This window comes from Erinaceus europaeus, chromosome 21 (genome assembly GCF_950295315.1).
Source record: "Erinaceus europaeus chromosome 21, mEriEur2.1, whole genome shotgun sequence".
NCBI classification, from domain to species: Eukaryota; Metazoa; Chordata; class Mammalia; order Eulipotyphla; family Erinaceidae; genus Erinaceus; species Erinaceus europaeus.
The window spans coordinates 16,358,350-16,376,946 of record NC_080182.1 but is presented as its reverse complement, the minus strand read 5'-3'; the positions used below and the strand labels follow the sequence as shown (position 1 = coordinate 16,376,946).

Sequence of the window (18,597 nt, the reverse complement as noted above, 5' to 3'; positions counted from 1 at the left end):
TTATTTATTTTGATAGGACAGAGAAGAGTTGAGAGGTGGAAGGGGAGATAGAAAGGGAAAGAGAGCGACACTTGCAGCACTGCTTCACCACTCATGAAGCTTTCCCTCTGCAGGTGGATACTGGGACCTGAACTGTGGTCCTTGTGCATGGTAATATGTGCACTCAACCCAATGCATCGCTGCCCAGACCCCCTCAGATGTTAATCTTGATGCTATTTATAATTTTACAAAAGACCAGAACACTGGACTGTCATATACAGTGCATGCAAAGCATGTACATTATTGCTGACCTACATCCTGGGCTCTAATCTTGACTCTTAGCTGAACAATCACCTGGGATATCAGAAATAAAGTAAAAATATAGATACAATTTAAATAATATAAGTCATAATTAAAGTCACTTAAATCTGAAAATGAAAAAAAAAACTAAAAAATAGCACTTATAAACCAGCAAATAATGTGATTTTAAATTGGATACCTAGAAATACTGTGAAATAAATTAAGTTTACATAATTCCTTCTCTCTAACGACTTTACAATGAAGATCTTATTTAAAAAAAGGTTTAAAATAGCTTCACTGTCAAAATAGAGCCCTGAGGATTCTAGAAGTTACAGACTTTGTCCATTTACAAGTCTAATTGGTCTATCAAAATGGTGACTAGATGTTCCAAATTTTCTGGAACAATTTCAGTTTTCAACATCTGCTTTGTTCTCCCTATACATTCCTGCCTGCAAGATAAAATGTCTTGATTTGCATTTGGGAAAACATGAATATTATACAGGAAATTTATTCTGGCAAGTAAATATATGCAGCAAGTTCCAAAAGAAATTAATCACTGGCAGTTTGGAGATGAACTCAGTGTTGTGTATCTTCTACTAACAAAAGCGTGGCAAGTCAGTGCAGAACAGGGGAAGGAAAGTCGAACCCTTAAATTGCCTGTGGTAGCTAGCTGCTTTCTCCATAATGACCTTAGTTATGACTAGGATATACATCTTATTGTTGTTCCCTAGCTAATAATAGAGTTTTTTGTTTAGTTTATTTTCTTGGGAAAATTTTCTTAAACAAACCTGTCAAGTAAATAGTAATTTGCAGCATCATATTTTAGCCGATGCTCTCATAGATGAAGAAGGTCTTTATAGTATGTACAACTCTATAATTCCGTTAACACAATGCAGAAGGAAGAATAAAAGATTTGTAGCAGAAATGTGCGATGTTACTTTTATTTATTCATTCATTTATTTTTGTTTTAGGCATTTTAAAGAGAAGTTTTAGTGCCTCGGGAGGAGAGAGGCAATCCCAGACAAGGTAAGCATATAGAGAGCTCCTAGAAATATTTCTGCTTTGCAAACAGTTCTTCATGAGTAAACTGAAAACTCCTATCTGAAAGTTTCTATGTGCATGTGATAATAGAAGCTGTTAGAATCTACCCTCCCAGAACTGATTGTAATTTACCAAGCAGCTAACTGTGGAAAGAATATAAAGTCTTAGGGAGTTAGTCTTTCTCTGCTCTTTCCCTGCTTTGTACTCTCCAGTCAATTAATTAGCCTTTCTGAGTTTCAGGGTTAACTAGAGAGGGAAAATAATTGATTTCTCTGATATAAGCTGGAGTCTTGGCTTCTTTTTACTTTTTTTTTTTTTTTGTAATTTTTATTTGTAAAAAAGAAACACTGACAAAAACCATAGGATAAGAAGGGAATCGACACGATTCCCATTATCAGAACTCCATATCCCATCCCATCCCCTGATAGCTTTCCTATTCTTTAACCCTCTGGGAGTATGGACCAAGGGACATTATGAGGTGCAGAAGGTGGAAGGTCTTATCATTCCAAGTCCCCAGGGTATAGGTGTTATCCATAGGACAAATAAGGCAGATGTAGATCACATCCTGACCAGCAGGGAGTATAAAGGGGAAGCAGAGACATGTTCCCTGCTTTTTAAGAATAGGACCTGGATGTTGTATGTATCCCTCCTGTTGACACAGTGATGGTCAAATTAGTCATATGATCTCATCTAACTGTAGAGGAGCACGGAATATATTTGGAAATTCTGAATCAAAAGGCAAAAGAAAGTGTTGCTTGGGGATAGTTCCTGTTTTCTGCAAAGGCTGTCTTCTGGGATAAGGATTCAAACAATGTCATTAGACTTAGCCCATGTCAATTTTCTGGTGGCCTGCCTGAAAGCATTTTCAGTGGCACTGGTGAAGTTGGTGGGAGAAGTCTGATTAAAAAGATTCATTTGTGGCTATATAAAAGTCTTTGATCACACTGCAGTGCACAAGGACCCAGGTTCAAGCCCCTGGTACCCATCTGCAAGTGGAAGGCTTCATGAATGGTGAAGTAGGGCTGCAGATGTCTCTCTGTCTCTCTCCCTCTCTATATCCCCCTCCCCTCTCAATTTCTCTCTGTTTCTATCCAATAATAAATTAATAATAAAAAAAAGTCTTTGATGCCTGAGGTTCTTAGGTACCAGATTTAGTCCCCAGCAACATCATAAATCACTTCTAAGCAGGGCTCTGGTATGTTTGTAAGTATATATGTATCATCTATTTTCCTCTGTATCTCTCATTAAAATAAATAAAATATTTAAAGTAGAAGAAGCTACTGAGGCAGGGATGGAGGGATGACAAGTTAAGAATACCTTGGGAGGGGATGGGGCGGTATCGCACCAGGTTGCACATAGTGCAAAGCGCAAGGACCAGCACAAAGATCTGGGTTCAAGCCCCCAGCTCCCCACCTGCAGGGGGCTCACTTTGCAAGCGGTGAAATAGGTCTGCAGGTGTCTATCTTTATTTCTCCCTCTCTGTCTTCTTCATCTCTCTCAAATTCTCTCTGTCCTACCTAACAACAACAGTAAGGACAATAATAACAACAGTGGAAAAAATATGGCCACCAGGAGCAGTGGATTCGTAGTACAGGCACTGAGCCTCAGTGATAACCCTGAGGCCAAAAAAAAAAAAATGCCTTGGGATAGCTTTCTGATAGAGGATGATTGAAGGGAAAAAGTTTTTAAGAATCAGAATGACTTCAAAGTATTTGGGACTAAAGAGATGTAGGCAATGGGAAGAAGAGGTTAAAGAAAGAACGAGATAGTTGACAGTATAGTTGTGGAGCAACTTGAAGCCAGAAAGTGGGCCTGGTTGCCCTTTATCTGTAGCTGAGGAAGGGGAAGGGAAGATAAAAAGAAACTGAAAAAGTGGTGAAGAGTTTCATTAAGGAATATTGAACTTGATGCTTTCTGCTTATTAGATGATGTTTGAGCAGAGTGATCAACCAACAGCAGGAAATAGGATAAAGAAGGGCAAGGAACTGAACAGAGACAGGCAGAAATATGGCCGAATAATTCTGAGACTAAAGCACTTGAAGCTAGGACCATCAACAAGTACACACTTGGTGGTGTCAGTCAACATGACTCTGGTTTTAGGGGAAGGCTACTGCTCTGTTATGTTTTAGCATTCTGGATTTATTTATTTATTTTTGCCTTCAGGGTTATTATTGGGGCTCAGTGCCTGCACTATCACTCCACCGCTCCTGGCAGCCATTTTTTCATTTGTATTGGATAGGAGAGAGATAAATTGAGAGAGGGGAGATAGAGAGGGAGAGAGACGGAGAGACACCTGCAGACCTGCTTTAACGCTTGTGAAGTGAGACCCTCCTGCAGATGTGGAACCAGGGGCTTGAACTGGGATCCTAGCTCGGGTCCTTGTGCTATATGTGCTTAACCCACTGCGCCACCGCCCGACTCCCTCATTCAAGATTTTTGATACCAGCAAAAGGACCTGACTCTGACTGACTTACAGAGCATGGAGTTCATTGTAACACCTGGTGTGTGTGTGGGAGCTCACATAATTTGAACTCCATAGAAGCACACTTCAGAAGAGAAGTCAGGTAAGCCCCCTGGAGTCTGGAGGAAGCAGAGCAGATTTGTAAAGACTGGGATGAATGAGCTCTCAGCTTGCATTTCTTTCCTTTCCTTTTCTTTTCTCTCCTCTCCTCTCCTCTCCTCTCCTCTCCTCTCCTCTCCTCTCCTCTCCTCTCCTCTCCTCTCCTCTCCTCTCCTCTCCTCTCCTCTCCTCTCCTCTCCCCTCCCCTCCCCTCCCCTCCCCTCCCCTCCCCTCCCCTCTCCTCCCCTCTCCTCCCCTTCCCCCCTCCCCTCCCCCCTCCCCTCCCCCTCCCCTCCCCTTCCCCTTCCCCCCCTTCCCCTTCCCTTTTCTTTCTTTCCTTTCTTCCTTTCTTTCTTTCTTTCTTTCTTCCTTCCTTCCTTCCTTCCTTCCTTCCTTCCTTCCTTCCTTCCTTTCTTTCTTTCTTTCTTTCTTTCTTTCTTTCTTTCTTTCTTTCTTTCTTTCTTTCTCTTCTATCTTTATATCACTGTTCCTGAGATTCAGTGTCTTGTAGAGTCAGATTGATTTGGTTTGGATCAGGGTTCCTACCAACAGCTATGGGGAAATCTGTATTCCATACATGGCATCTCCTTCAGGCTTATCTGTGAAACCTTGCTGAAGGAGGCGACTTTGTGCGCTGCATAGCATAAATGGAGCCACTGTCCACATTCGGGCATGAGAGTCCTGAAAAAAGCAAATTGTAATCACATCTCACAAGGAACAATCTGTTTAGTAAAGCCCCAAGTGGTTCAGTTAGAGAGCAAGGAGAGGGGCTGGGCAATGGCACACTCTGTTAAGTGCACATAGTACTATGTTATATACACAAGGACCATGCAAGGACCCTACTTTCCACCTGAGTGGGGATGCCTCATGAGTGGTGAAGCAGATCTGTTAAGTGTTCATCTTTCTCATGCTCTATTTCCTTCTACCCTCTTATTTTCTCTCTCTCTTATCAAATAGAATAAAAAAAGGCTGCTGGGAATGGATTCATAGTGCCAGAATCGAACCCCAGCCATAACCCTAGTGGCAAAAAAGAAAAAAAAAAAAAAGAAAATGATTCATGTAGGATGAATTTTAGTCGTAGACACATGACTGACTTTCAGTCAGAGAGGCATCACTATCTTTTGGTATTGCCAACAACAAAAAGCCAAGGAAAACTTATCAGAGGGTGTAATCTACCAGAAGGATCATTAGGAGATACTTGTGAGACCTTAAAGTGTTGTTTAGTGGGTCAAGGTATAGACAAACTCTAGAATACCACTCAGACTTAAGATGAACAACTGTGATCTTTTGCTACAACATGAATGGAACTGGAGAAGATCATGTTAGGTGAATAAGTCAGAAGGAGACAGTCTGTAGTGGGCTTAACCTAGGGTTCATGATAAAGTCAGTTGGAGCCAGGTGCAGATGTTGAGGTTGATTCATTAGAAGGTGTCCAGGCAAACAGTGCCTGAGATAGAAGGCCATTTACAAAGATGTGTCTCTTGTGTAAAGTATGGTGTGATATGACACTAGGGAACATAAGTTGACTTGTTATTTTCTACTAATAAAGTCAGTGTGATGGAAACACAAGGACAGAATTAAGAAGAAAATAAATCATAAAAGACAGTTTATGATTCATGTCACATAAAAGGAGATACAATTAATAAGTCTTGACTCCTTTCCAAGTACCCCCCAGAGCTTCTCTAAAAGGGAGATAGCTGTAAAATGCATTAATAACTTTTTAAAGAGGCATTATGTACGGCTAATTTGCATGGGGTTTCCCTTGGCTTCTTAGTTTATTAACATAAAGTGTAAATCTATTCTACCAAATATTTAGGAGCTAAATGAAAAGTTAGAATATAGGACAAAAAAGCTACACAATAGAACATATTTAGAAGCTATCTGAGATATTAGAATGTAAAAGAACATGGAAAAGACTGCATAGTAGAATAAGATATTAACACTCAATTCTTTAGAGATTTTTAGCAACCCTGTGTGATGTATGAAATAATAAAACAGTTATTTAAAAAAATTATATTTATTTCACATGAGTCAGTTTCACTTATAACAGAGAAACCAGAAACCACTCCTACTCTGGCACATGTGGTGTTGGAAGCCTTTGGCATGCAGAGTCTATCAGTTTAATTTATGCCCATGGGTACAATAATGGAACAGTTTAATTTAGATACTCTAAATAGAAATTCACCTCGGTGGCCCTAACTGGCTTCTAAAAATGAGAGAATTAGTTCTAATAAGGAAAAAAAAATACATAAGTATATACTTAGTCTGAGCATATCTTCTAAAGTTTAGAATTTGAATATGACCCTGGATAAATAGAATATAGAGAAAGCATAACTATGAATCCTTAACTCTGTTCACCTTGGATCAGGAACTAGATTTAAGTCAATTGTCTGGTGAGGAATAAAGGCACTTCTTTAATAACTTGAAATATACTTGGATAAGGACCAGGCATATGTGCAGACCATGGACAGAGGAAACTAGGAAGAGTATTTCCTGCCTCTTTAAAGAAGTGTTGAAGTCTCAAGAGTAGTGAGTAGAAATACAACATTAATGCTGGAAGTTACTCTGACTGTTCAAACCTATTTAAGCCATCTTCTTTAGGTGAAATTATTTTTCTTTTATTTCTTTTCTGGCATAGTAATTAATGATAAGACCTAAAAACAGAATAAAAAACCTTTATATTATTTATTTAGAAAAGCCATAAGAAGTCAGAAAATACCTTTTGGGATCCTTTCATTTCTATTTTTTTTTTTTTATCCAGATCTCATTTCTCCACCTACAAATCACCTAGGAGCTAAATTCAAAGCTGAGGTTCCAGGTGAGGTCTGTAGAACAATTAAGATAGAGAGATAGCAATAGAGATAGAGAGAGATACCAAATATAAAAAAACGGATACTGTAAGTGAGAAACTATAATTCCAAAGATTCCTCCAGTGATGTTTGCTCTGGGCTCTTACCTAAGTCATTCTCATGACAGAGCAGGTGCACTATCCAGGTGAGCCATGTCTCTGCCCACAGCCGATCCCCTTAAACATGGTTTATCCTCCACCCGTTTCCCTCTTCCTTTCTGCTAACAATCAGTTTGGCATTGTAGTCTATTTTTTTCATCTAGTTCATACATTTGTTTGATTTGTCTCTGTGCCCCATGTAATTAATTTTTTTGAATTTTTAAATGTTTTTTTTTCTCTCTCCCCTTACCCCATTGCTGCTTAATTTCTCTCTGTCCTCCCAAATAAAATAGAAAGGAAAAGGAAAAGAAAAGAAAAAAAAAAGTCACCAGAAGCAGTGGACTTGTAGTATCTACACCAAGCCCTAGCAATAACCCTGGTACAAGAAAAAATAAAAATTAAAAATATTTATCTATTCATTTATTTATCCAGTGGCGATAAAGAGAAATTGATAAGAAAGGAGGTGATAGAGAGGGAAAGGAGGAGAAACAACTGCAGCACTGCTTCACTGCTGGTGAAGCTTTCTCTCTGCAGGTGGGCATTGGGGGCTTGAACCTAGGTACTTGCACACAGTAACATGTTTGTTCTACCAGGTGTGTCACTGCCTGACCCCTATCATGCGAGTAAAATCATACAAGGATTATCATTCTCTGTCTGATTTATCTTGCTAAGTATAAAGCCTGCTAAAAGTCATGGCGCATAGGCGTGAAATACTGCCCAACTAAATAAAATGGTGAAGTCTAATTTGCATTTTGGGAGTTTACATAATAGGAAATATATCATATGTGCTCTTGTCTCCCTTCTTCATTCAGCAAAATTATTTCAAGATCTAGCCATGCTGTTTTGTGTATTCATAGTTTATTTCTTTTTGTTGCTAAGTAGTAGTCTATTGTATGGATATACAAGGGATTACTCATTACTATGTTAATGAGAATTTGAGGTCCAATATATGATTATTATAAGTAAAGCAATGCTAGACATTTGTGCATGTTGATAAAATAAGCCAACATTTGTGTTACTGTCTTAATAAAAAATAAATAGTTAAATAATTATTAATTATGGCTTTCTTTGAAATTTTCAACTTTATTTTCTCTTATTTACGAGATCTGAAATCTAATGTTTGTATTACTACTTACTAGTTAAGAATGAAAAATGGGTTTCTATTTGAGTTTTATAGTCTTGTTCAGTTTTTATATGCCAGTTCTAATCCGATGAGCCACAGCATTGTATTTCAACTCACAAATAAATTCCTTTATATAGGAGAATTAGACAATGCACACAGGGACTTCAATCTTAGACTATCTGATATATCCGTGTCCTGCTGCACTTTGGTTTATGGGTTAAGCTTTCGGTTTATGATCTTCTTAGGAACATTTACTTGTTCACTTATTTAATTAATATTTATTGCTGTGTGTCGGTACAGCAATAAATATTACACTTCGTGTTCCCAGACCCAATGTATTTTACCAGGGAGTGCATCCTACAAGTCCACAAATACTTATTAATAAATGAGTGACTATTATCTTAGCATAAGTTCCCTCTCTCTCTCTCTCTCTCTCTCTCTCTCTCTTTAGTAGGACTGAAATCTCACTGTCTGACTTGAACCTATAGCCTTTGTCAGAGTCATAGCTAGTTTCTTCCTGCTCCCTTCTTTAAGAACCAGTTGTTCAAGCAACATAATTGCTTCATACTGACTTGCATTATGTTCCCATGGTAACAGGGCATGGTTGATGGGCTGGTTTAGACATCACATGTTTGAAGTAGAGATGACAGTGGCTCATAACTTCTTTGCTAAGCAGTGCATACATAAATGTATTCAGTGAAGTATGCCTAACTCTAGTCTTTGTTTATTGAATTTTATTTTTTATCTATTACTTATTGGTTAGAGACAAAAATCAAAAGGGAATGGGGGAAACAGAGAATAGAGAAAGAGACACACTTGCAACACTCCTTCACTACTTGTGAAATTTTCCTGCTGCAGATAGGGCTTGAACTTGGGTCCTTGCACACTGTAACTTGTGTGCTCAACATGTGCACCACCATCCTGCCCTTTAGACATTTTTTTAATAAATTTTTTATATTTATTTATTTTTCCCTTGTTGTTTTTCATTGTTGTTGTAGTTATTATTGTCGTTGCTATTGATATCTTCATTGTTGGCTAGGACAGAGAGAAATGGAGAGAGGAGGGGAATAGAGAGGGGGGAGAGAGAGACAGACACCTGCAGACCTGCTTCACCACCTGTGAAGAGACTCCCTTGCAGGTGGGGAGCCGGGGGCTCAAACCAGGAACCTTCTGCCGGTCCTTGCACTTTGCACCACATGCGCTTAATCCACTGCGCCACCGCCTGACTCCCAGACATTGTTTATAAAGATGACTGTAGATGTTTGTGACCTCCTAGTATTGCATATGTGTCCAGAAACTATACACACCAGACTCTTGTGTATGGTCTATGGATTTTTGTTTATGGACCATGCATCTTGCTAACAAAAATGCTTATTTTGATTTGCAGTTATTCTTTTTTCATCATCTGTATCTAATTTTACTTAAATTGAATAAAGTGATTACCAAAATTAACTTGACCTATTTGCCAATGCCACAATTAGTCTAACAAGACAATTTATTGTCAGTCAGACGACTTTATGTATTTTCTGTGACAGTTCTAATGTTTCCTGGATTATTAAACTTTTTTGTTTACCTGCTATTGGAGTATGAGAGCAGTTTCATAGTAATGCTGTACTGATTTCCTGTACTTTATACCAGTTCTACTACAGATCAATAAAAGTACTTCCTGAACAAGAAAAACTCAAGCCTGCAAAGTGTTACTTACTCACACTGATGTATTTGTGATTCACTATCTAAAAGCTTTTTGAAAGCAGAGTAGTCACTACTTAATTAAGATGTAGTGACTACACTAACTTAACAGTGCAAGTCAGGCTTTTGCTTATAACATTAAATATTTCATTCTTTGTCGACATCTAATGCTACTGACAACTTTTAATAGTTGAATTAATTTATGTGATTTACCTGCAGTGCATATGGAAATGTAATTTAGAGATATATTTTAAAATATGAGATATAAAATTCTCTAACTCCATTTCCTTTATATGCAAGAATCCGCTGACAAAATAATTACTCATTTCACCCTATACTTGAATTAATTCAGTGAAAAGTTGAAAAGCTAACACCCTCAATCTCTACTTCCCTACTAGTGGTTTGGGGTGGAATTAGCAAGCTGTTATTTTCAGTGTATCCATTTCTATTTTGTTTATTATTATATTATTTTGCCTCCAGTGATATTTCTGGGGCTCAGTGCTAGCACTATGAATCCCCTGCTCCTGGTGGCTATTTTTTCCTAATTTATAGGATAGGACAGAGAAATTTAGAAAGGACAGGGAGATAGAGTTATTTTGTTATGAATCCTAGATCAAGTCACACCTGATCTGAAAAGAGTTGGAAGTGAAGATCTTTCAGAATGCTTTGAAACCTTTCTGTCTCTGAATCTTTCATCAGTCTGAAGTGCAGATGGTTAATGTCCATTTCAAAACTTTCAAAGGAGCCAAGCTTTATTGTGTTAAGCCCCCCCCCCCCAATGCTGAATCATACTCTCCATGTAATCCCATTTCTCTCTACTGTCCACTACCACGAGGCTCCATCTTCTGCACCTGCGGTGCTCTATTGAGCGTAAACCTTCAATATGGTTCAGTTTAAAAGCAGACTCTGTTTAATTGCAATCTTTCATCCATCTGTGATCCAACATTTGTATAGTTAAAGGTTGCCACTTCAGGCTACAATGAGCCTGCTCTATTTTGAACTTTTAGAAGAACAATTTTTCTTGTGATAGTGATAGACTTTCAGAGACGTTACCAGTCTTTCTGTAAGTTTCAAGAATTAGGAACTGTTTCTTTTCACCATCGCATCATCAGTGTCTAGCATGCCGTCTGCACACTTTGACTACTTAATACATACTTGTGAAACAAATGAAATTATGATGCTTATTTATATTTTTTGCATTTTTATTATCAATTTACTTTTCAGATTTCAAATACCCACACATCATTACAACATTGGGTTAATATGGACAGGATTTCATAATGTCCTATCTAAATAACATTAATAATATATTTTCTTTTGCATAATGAATATTTTAAGTATTCTAGGGGGTGAGAAAATTAAGCATCTCTAATTGTTCATAGTATTTTCTGCTATCATGGGATTAGTCATTTTGGACCATTGTTCAACAAGTTTAAATTGAATATTGGAGTATGATGCTAACTTTAATGTTAAAGATTCTCCAAAGTCAGGGCCTGGTAGTAGTGCACCTGGTTGAGCACACATGTTACTATGTGCAAGAATCTGCATTCCAGCCCCTGGTCCCCACCTGCAGGGAGAAAGCTTCACAAGTGATGAAGCAGTGCTGCAGATGTCTCTCGGTCTCTTTCCCTTTCTGTCTCTCCCTCCCCTCTCAATTTCTGACTGCCTTTATCCAATAAATAAAGATAATAATAAAAAATTTAAAAAGATTCTCTAAAGTTTATTAAAGATAAATTTAGGGAAATCTGGTAATCCTGCACCTGTTTGAGCTTACACATCACTATGCGGGAGGATGTGGGTTCTAGTCCTTGCTCCCCACCAGCAGTGTGGAAACTTCATGAGTGGTAAAGCAGGTCCGAAAGTCTCAGTCTCTCTCTCTCTCTCCCAATTTCTCTTTGTCCCATCTAATAAAAAAAGAAGAAAGAAAAATTGCCACTAGGAGCTGCGGATTCACCTTATAGGCATCAAGCCCCAATGAGAAACCTGGTGGTGAGGGAGAGAGAGAGAAGAAGGAGGAGGAGGAGGAGGAGGAGGAGGAGGAAGAGGAGGAAGAAGAGGAAAAAGAAGAGGAAGAAGAAAAGAGAGAGAAAGAAAAGAAAAAGAGAAATTTAGACTTATTTAAGGGAATAGAAAAGTTAATATGATTAAGGTTATCTATTTCACATATTCCACCAGCAAGTTTTTGTTGTGTAAAAAAAAAGTTTGAAAGTGTGACTGTTCAGAAAAACTGGAATAGCTTTTTAGTTAACATAGTATGTTAGTTGTTGGCAATTATAAAGAGCACCCATAAACCTGTGAATAAAAGACTTCCATAAGTTACAATTAATTTACAGGCACCTAAACTTTCTTAAAGCTTTATGGCTTGAATGTTTGCTTGTCATAATGTTTATGAAGATAATTAGCAACACATTCTAAGTAAGGGTTGAGAATGCACTGAGTACAGAGTCTAATGGCAAAGTGTGATTGTTAAACAGTAAAGTAGCTTATGTAACTGAAAACTAAATTTTAAGCTTCATTTTAATATTAATTTAAATATAAACTGACTATAAAATATCTCATTAGCTTTTATATTTAGTATTTGTTGAAATATTAGCATTGTTGATACACTTGTTGAATAAAAATGTGATTAGGATTATTGTTTAGGGCTGGGAAGATAACCCAGCAATGAAGATAATCCAGGACTTGCATGAGAGAGGCCCTGGGTTCAGTTCCATATACTGCCTATAACCAGAACTGAGTGGAACACACATAAAAAGAATACATATATACTAATATATGTATATTAATATATATATATTAGAGGTGATGCCAGAAGTTTTAAACATTTGTGACTGCACTATATTTTAATAGGTTTGTGCCAAATTCATTTAAAAAGCTAAGGGCAAATTTATACCTGCTTGGGTACATACAGTGTGTGTGCACATGTATGTGAACACACAGAAATATGGACTTCTAGAATGGTACCCCACTCCTCAGCTCATCCCTGAAACATACTGACTATACATGAGTACTAAGATTAGGTCCCTCCTAAGCTTTCTGTGGGCAGGGACAATTTTTTTTTCAATTTTTTTTTTCTCAGCTCTGGTTTACGGTGGTGCTGGGGACTGAACCTGGAACCTTTGGTACCTCAGGTCTGAAAGTCTTTTTTTTTTAAATATTTTTTTAAAGCTACCTTTAATTATTAGATACAGACAATAATCTTTAATTATTGATACAGACATCAATAGGGAAGGAAATGATAACAAGAGAGACCCGCAACACTTCTTTGCTACTTATACAACTTTCCCCCTCCAAGTGGGGAATGGGGCTTCAAACCCAGGTCCTGTGCATTGTAACATGTTCGCTCAACCAGGTGCGCCAACACCCAGCCCCCCTGAAAGTCTTTTTGCATAATCATTATGCTTTCTTCCAAGCTGCCTCCTTTTTTCTTCTCTTTTTATTTTAAAGTTTCCAGTACCCCAGGGCTACTTAAATACTTACCATTGCATGATCATTTATTTTTCATGACTGGAAGGTTGGTCTGGAAGTAGAACAGGAAAAATGATGGAGTAGGAAAGGGTAGTTTTGTTGGGTTGTGATAAAGGTGGAAAACACCTTAGAAGGAACTTAAAGAGTTGGATATCAAATAACTCCCCAAAATAAAGATTTTGGTATTATTCTCATATTTTGTTTGACTGCTGGGTGAATGAGTATCATTTTTGTTATTTTTCTTTTTATTCACTTCTCTATTTTATATTTTTATTTTATTTAGTATTTATTTATTTGACACCAGGGTTATCATTGGGGTTTGGTGCTATCCTGAAGAATCCAATACGACTCATAGCCATTTTTAAAAAATTTCTGTTTTGATAGAAACAGAGAAAAATAGGAAAGGGAGGGGAGGGAGGGAAAGAGAGACACACACCTGCAGCACTTCTTCACGGCTCATGAAACTTACCCTCATGCAGGTGGGGACAGAGGAATTGAACCCAGGCCCTAGAACATGCATGATGAGTTAGTGGATATTCCACCAACTGTGTCCCTGCCCAGTCCCTTTCTTCTGTTGTTTTTCATAGGCTAGGTATGTGTTTTATGTATTTATCAAAAATGCTATGGTTCAAATGAAAAATGAAGAGGTAAAAGAATTGTCAGCCATGTTTACTTGTAGTGGGATCCCTATATCCACCATGGGAGATGCGTTTTTGTCTGGCTAAATTAAATTGAAGTGTGTTGCATATTACTTTTAGGGCATAGCTGTTTCTTATTTCATTAAAAACAAACTGGCTATATATTAAATCAAAATAAACTATGTTGAAAGGTTATTTATGTTCTCTAGCTAGAAGATATTTAGAGCAACTTACAAAATGATAAGGAAACTTAAAGTTTTAGAAGAAAACAAATACTTCATGTTAAAATCACTGATTTTTCTCTCAGGAAAACTGTTATCCTCCAACTTCAAAAACTCATCTTATTTTGTAGAAGAAATATAGTTTCTTTCCTTTTTTGAGATATAGTTTCTTTTTTAAAACAACAAATCAGGCCCAGGCCCATAGCTCAGTGCTATTATAGCACAGGAATCCCCAGATTTGATCCTTGGCTCTATTATATACCAAACTAAATGGTGTTCTGGGTAGTCTCTCACATATATCAATCTTAAAAATGCCATCAAGAATAAATCATGGAAACATAGTATATGTAATTTTTTCCACTAGTGATATAATATTGCTTTACAAGATTCTAAAATTACAGGGGTATAGTTCCAGATCACAAATCTGTTTTACCTCTAAGTAAACAAATCATTTAAAGTGCTGAGATAAATCTTCCTGATCAATTTCAAGGCATATCTATAACTAAGCCAGAACAGTTTCTTCAGTTTGTAAGTCGAGTAAATTCTGTTCTGAGTTCAAATATGTTTTTCACTCTTTACTGAACATGAGAGCATCTTGAGGCAGAAAATAACCTTAATTAATTTTTTTATAATGAAAACTACAGCAGAATATAAGCTCTAGTAAATATTAGTCAAATTGGAGTTGAAGAAGTCCTTCTAATAGCCTCTAATTTTGTTTTCAGAGACTTGACTGGTGGAATAGGATCAAAACCAAGACCAGGTAATTTAGAGTTGGCAGTAATAGATCATACATGCCTCCCTGAAATTCAGAGTGATTTATGTTACAGTTTCATATCTTTCCCCCTTTTATTTCTTCAGCTTTGCTGCCTCTTGACCTGCTTCTGAAAGTGCCACCCCTCATGCTCAGGGCCCACGTTAAGGATGTAGAGGCCGAGTTAGTGACAGGGTGGCAGTCCCATAGCCTCCCTGCTGTGATTCTTCGCAATCTCAAAGACCATGGTAGTACTTATTAGATCAAGTTGATGTCTAACACACAAAGGGCGAACACAGAATTATAGCTGGGCCTGAAATATCTGAATGATGCTTGGGAGGTAATTTTAATACACACAGCAGGAAAACTTCTGTCCACCATCATCAGTTTGACAACTTAAGGGTATCAAAATGCTTTCTGTACTTGCTTATCTGAGTGAAATATTAAAGGCTGTTTTGGTAAAGTTTGAATTTCTGTTTTAGTGGGAAGAAATAGTTAGTTGAACTGTTGATGCTTAAAGACTTACTAACGAAAGAAAAATAATAACTATTATTTTTGCATCTTTATTTTGATAAGCTTTACATCTACTGTTACAAGAACAGAAATGTTTTATAAAAACCTTTAATCTATTTTAATTTTATTTGCATATTTGGATAGAGACAGAAATTACGAGGGAGTGTATAGAAAAGGACAGAGATACCTACTGCACTGCTTCACTAGTCAGGAAGCTGCCCTCCTGTCAGTGGGGACCAGGGTCTTGAATTGGGATCCTTGCACATTGTAACATGTGCACTTTACTGGATTCTCCGCCTCCCAGCTCCCAAGATATTTTTGTCTCTTGTGCTCTGACATAGTTCTTTTTAGTTACTTCTAGTTGAATTTATTTAAATTTTCTAATAAAAATATTATGGATTTTAAAAATACAAATGTTTATAGTTACAGTTTGAGAAAAAGTATGAATTAATGTCCTGATTTCTATTAAAGAGGACCAAATTATAATGCTATTAGTACAATTGTCAATTAAACCTGGACAGTTCAGAGATAAAGTTAGTGATTGTGATTTTAGCATAAGATTATGATTCTTGAACATAAAATTCCATTTTACTACTTTGATTAATTTGAAATTTTTGCTAAATACTGTTTTCACTTTGGCCTTTATAATTTCTATTCTTTTTATATTATCAATTCATATAGATGAACATATGCATTGTGAATTGATTATAATATTAGCTCGCGTTTTCACATTTATTAAGTTTGCCTTGTGAAAGAGGTATTGACAGTTTGGGGTCACGTATACTATCAGCATAGATGCAAAAATAAAAAAAAGATGGTTTTATTAAGATGCCATATCTGTCATGTTGACCATGTCCTACTATCATGGCATAAGGTAAGTTCATAGCGTAGTCCTGAAGCTAAAATGATTGTTGTTGATCGATTTCATAATATAGAACATCAGAACTAATATAAGTAAGCAATTCATTATTCTGTTGTAAATCTTAGTAGGAATTCATTTTACTAAAGAACATGCTGAGTTAGCTGAATTTATGACCTGACTTTATGTTAGTGAAATTGGATCCCTGCACCATTTTTTATTTTTTAAATTTATTTATTTATTTGATAGAGATAGTCAGAAATCAAGAGGAAAGGAGGAAATAGTGAGAGAGAGACAGAGGCACCTGCAGCACTCCTTCATCACTCACAAAGCCTTCCCCCTGCATGTGGGGACCAGGGGCTCAAACCTGGGTCCTTGTGCACTCTAACATGTGTGCTTAGCCAGATGAGCCGCACGCAACCCCAACCCATGTACCTTTAAACAATTTACAGTATGATGTAGCTTCATAATGTAGCGTATTCCTTAGACCTACAGTTCAATATCCCATCTGATTAAACTTTTTTTTGTATATTTATTTTGAATAGAGACAGAGGACAATTGAAACAGAAGGGGGAGATAGAAAAAGAGAGAGAGAAAGAGAGAGAGAGAGAGGAGCCTGCAGCGTTGCTTTACCACCTGTGAAGCTTCCCACCTGCAGATGAGGAATAAAGGCTTGAACCTGGGTCCTTGAGCATGGTAACATGTGCATTCAACCAAATGCACCATCATCTGACTCCTACCATCTGCCGTTTAAAAGTTCAAATTCATACGTTTTTATTTGGAACGCTTTAGTGGTTAGTATAGCCTAGTTTTAGTATAGCTGTTGAAGAGTTATCAGTGAATGCTAGAGTTTACCCATAAAGGAGTGACTCATTTATTTTACTATTGTAGAACATGTTAGTACATGTGAAAAAATAGGGTTTTGGATTATTATTATATATTATTGTATAATTATTAATACATATTATTATTTTGGGGTTTTTATTATTCTACCTTTGAGTAAAAAATCTTTGATTTTCTCAATTTTAATACTAACTTGTTCTTCTGCATATTGTATTAGTCTACATATAAACTATTACATATATGTCATAGTTTTTAAAGTGTTGCAGTTTAGTTTAGACACTTCTTTAGCAACTCACAAACAACTGCTACCAGCTTAGTCTCCTTCACTTAGTCACCTTACCAGTGAGTCACACTGCATTCTAGCTGTTATATTGCTCTACCTCCAGCCTTAATAAGAGAATTCTTCTTCTTCTAGCGTTTGCCCTTCTTCCGTAGCCAGTCAACAGCGTCAGGTTATTAAAAGGTGATATTAACATGGTTCTCCAATTATAGAAAACAAGATTGGAACATGGAATCATGAGACACTTTTGATCTGGTCAGTTGTGAGTTATACCATTAGTATGTGGTATTCAGAATAAGCAAAGTACTGAGATGTGTAAATTAATTTCTTTAAAAGAATAAGCAGATTGGTGTATTTTCATTTGCCTAACATTGACTTTACTTTCTTGAATGCAAAGAAACATTATGAAAATGAGGTGTAGATACACCCCTGTAGTTTTTAAGGATTCTAGAAAAATTGTCAATGAGGGGAGAATTTTGTTAAAACCTTTAGGACTCTATCTAGTATGTGAACATCATTTCTCAAGTACAATGACAGAACAAAGGGTAAGAGCTATTCTTTTGCATTTATGAGTCTGTTTTTTATAATATAATCTTGCCTATTTAGTAATACTAAAATATATACTTCTATGCTCATATCTGTGGTTTTACAGGAGCACTTAGTGAAATTCTGAATTGTAGAACAGATCACCATAGAACCATTTCAAGTTAACATGGCTTGAAAGTCCTCTCAATACTAACTATGCTGTGTACATCATTATTTGTACATATTCTTTGGGTTAAATAATCAACAGCTACTCCTGCCAAATAGGTAGAATTTTAGAAAGTCCTGTTGTGAGGATGAAAACTTTTTCCAACTCCAATATCATATTCAGGAAATATTTATTTACAGGGCTTTTGTTGCCACAGAGGTGGCATATTTTCCCAACACAAGTATCAGTTCATTTCACCGTCAACTAAACCATCATCTTATTCTGCCATAGGGACTTAAGGCCCCAACTTCCCCTTAGTGTTCCTCCCTCTCCTCTTCTTAGTCCCTGAATTGGCTGCAGTAAACTATTGAGGATTTGTCCTGTATTATGCTTTGCTTTGTTTCTTTTAACCCATCTGTGAGTGAGATCATCCCATAAGTATTCATAGCAATTAACATAGATTCAATGAATGAACATTTTAGACTATTAGTTATTTTAGATTTAATTTCCTAAATTTAGTCATGCATAGGCCACTATGCATTAATTTGGTATTATATGAATACCAACATGAAGCTAAAATTAGTGTATTTAAAAAAATATTTTTTTTATATCTATTTACTTAGCAGAGCACTACTCATTTCTGGCTTATGGTAATGTGGGGGATTGAATCTGGAAATTTGAAAACACAGGCATG

At 36.8% G+C, this 18,597-nt stretch overlaps 1 protein-coding gene across 7 annotated transcripts in view; it reads left to right on the top strand.

The window, feature by feature from the left end:
* Positions 1-18,597, top strand: part of NEK10 (NIMA related kinase 10) — a 189,548-nt gene that overhangs the window by 123,199 nt on the left and 47,752 nt on the right. For 5 of the 7 annotated variants that reach the window (XM_060180448.1, XM_060180447.1, XM_060180451.1 and 2 more), the window contains exons 20-22: positions 1,251-1,305; positions 14,689-14,726; positions 14,825-14,965. In XM_060180448.1, the coding sequence (XP_060036431.1) occupies positions 1,251-1,305; positions 14,689-14,726; positions 14,825-14,965 (234 nt within the window). The remainder of the gene's footprint in view (positions 1-1,250; positions 1,306-14,688; positions 14,727-14,824; positions 14,966-18,597) is intronic. The other 2 variants (XM_060180452.1, XM_060180453.1) reach the window with 1 other exon arrangement.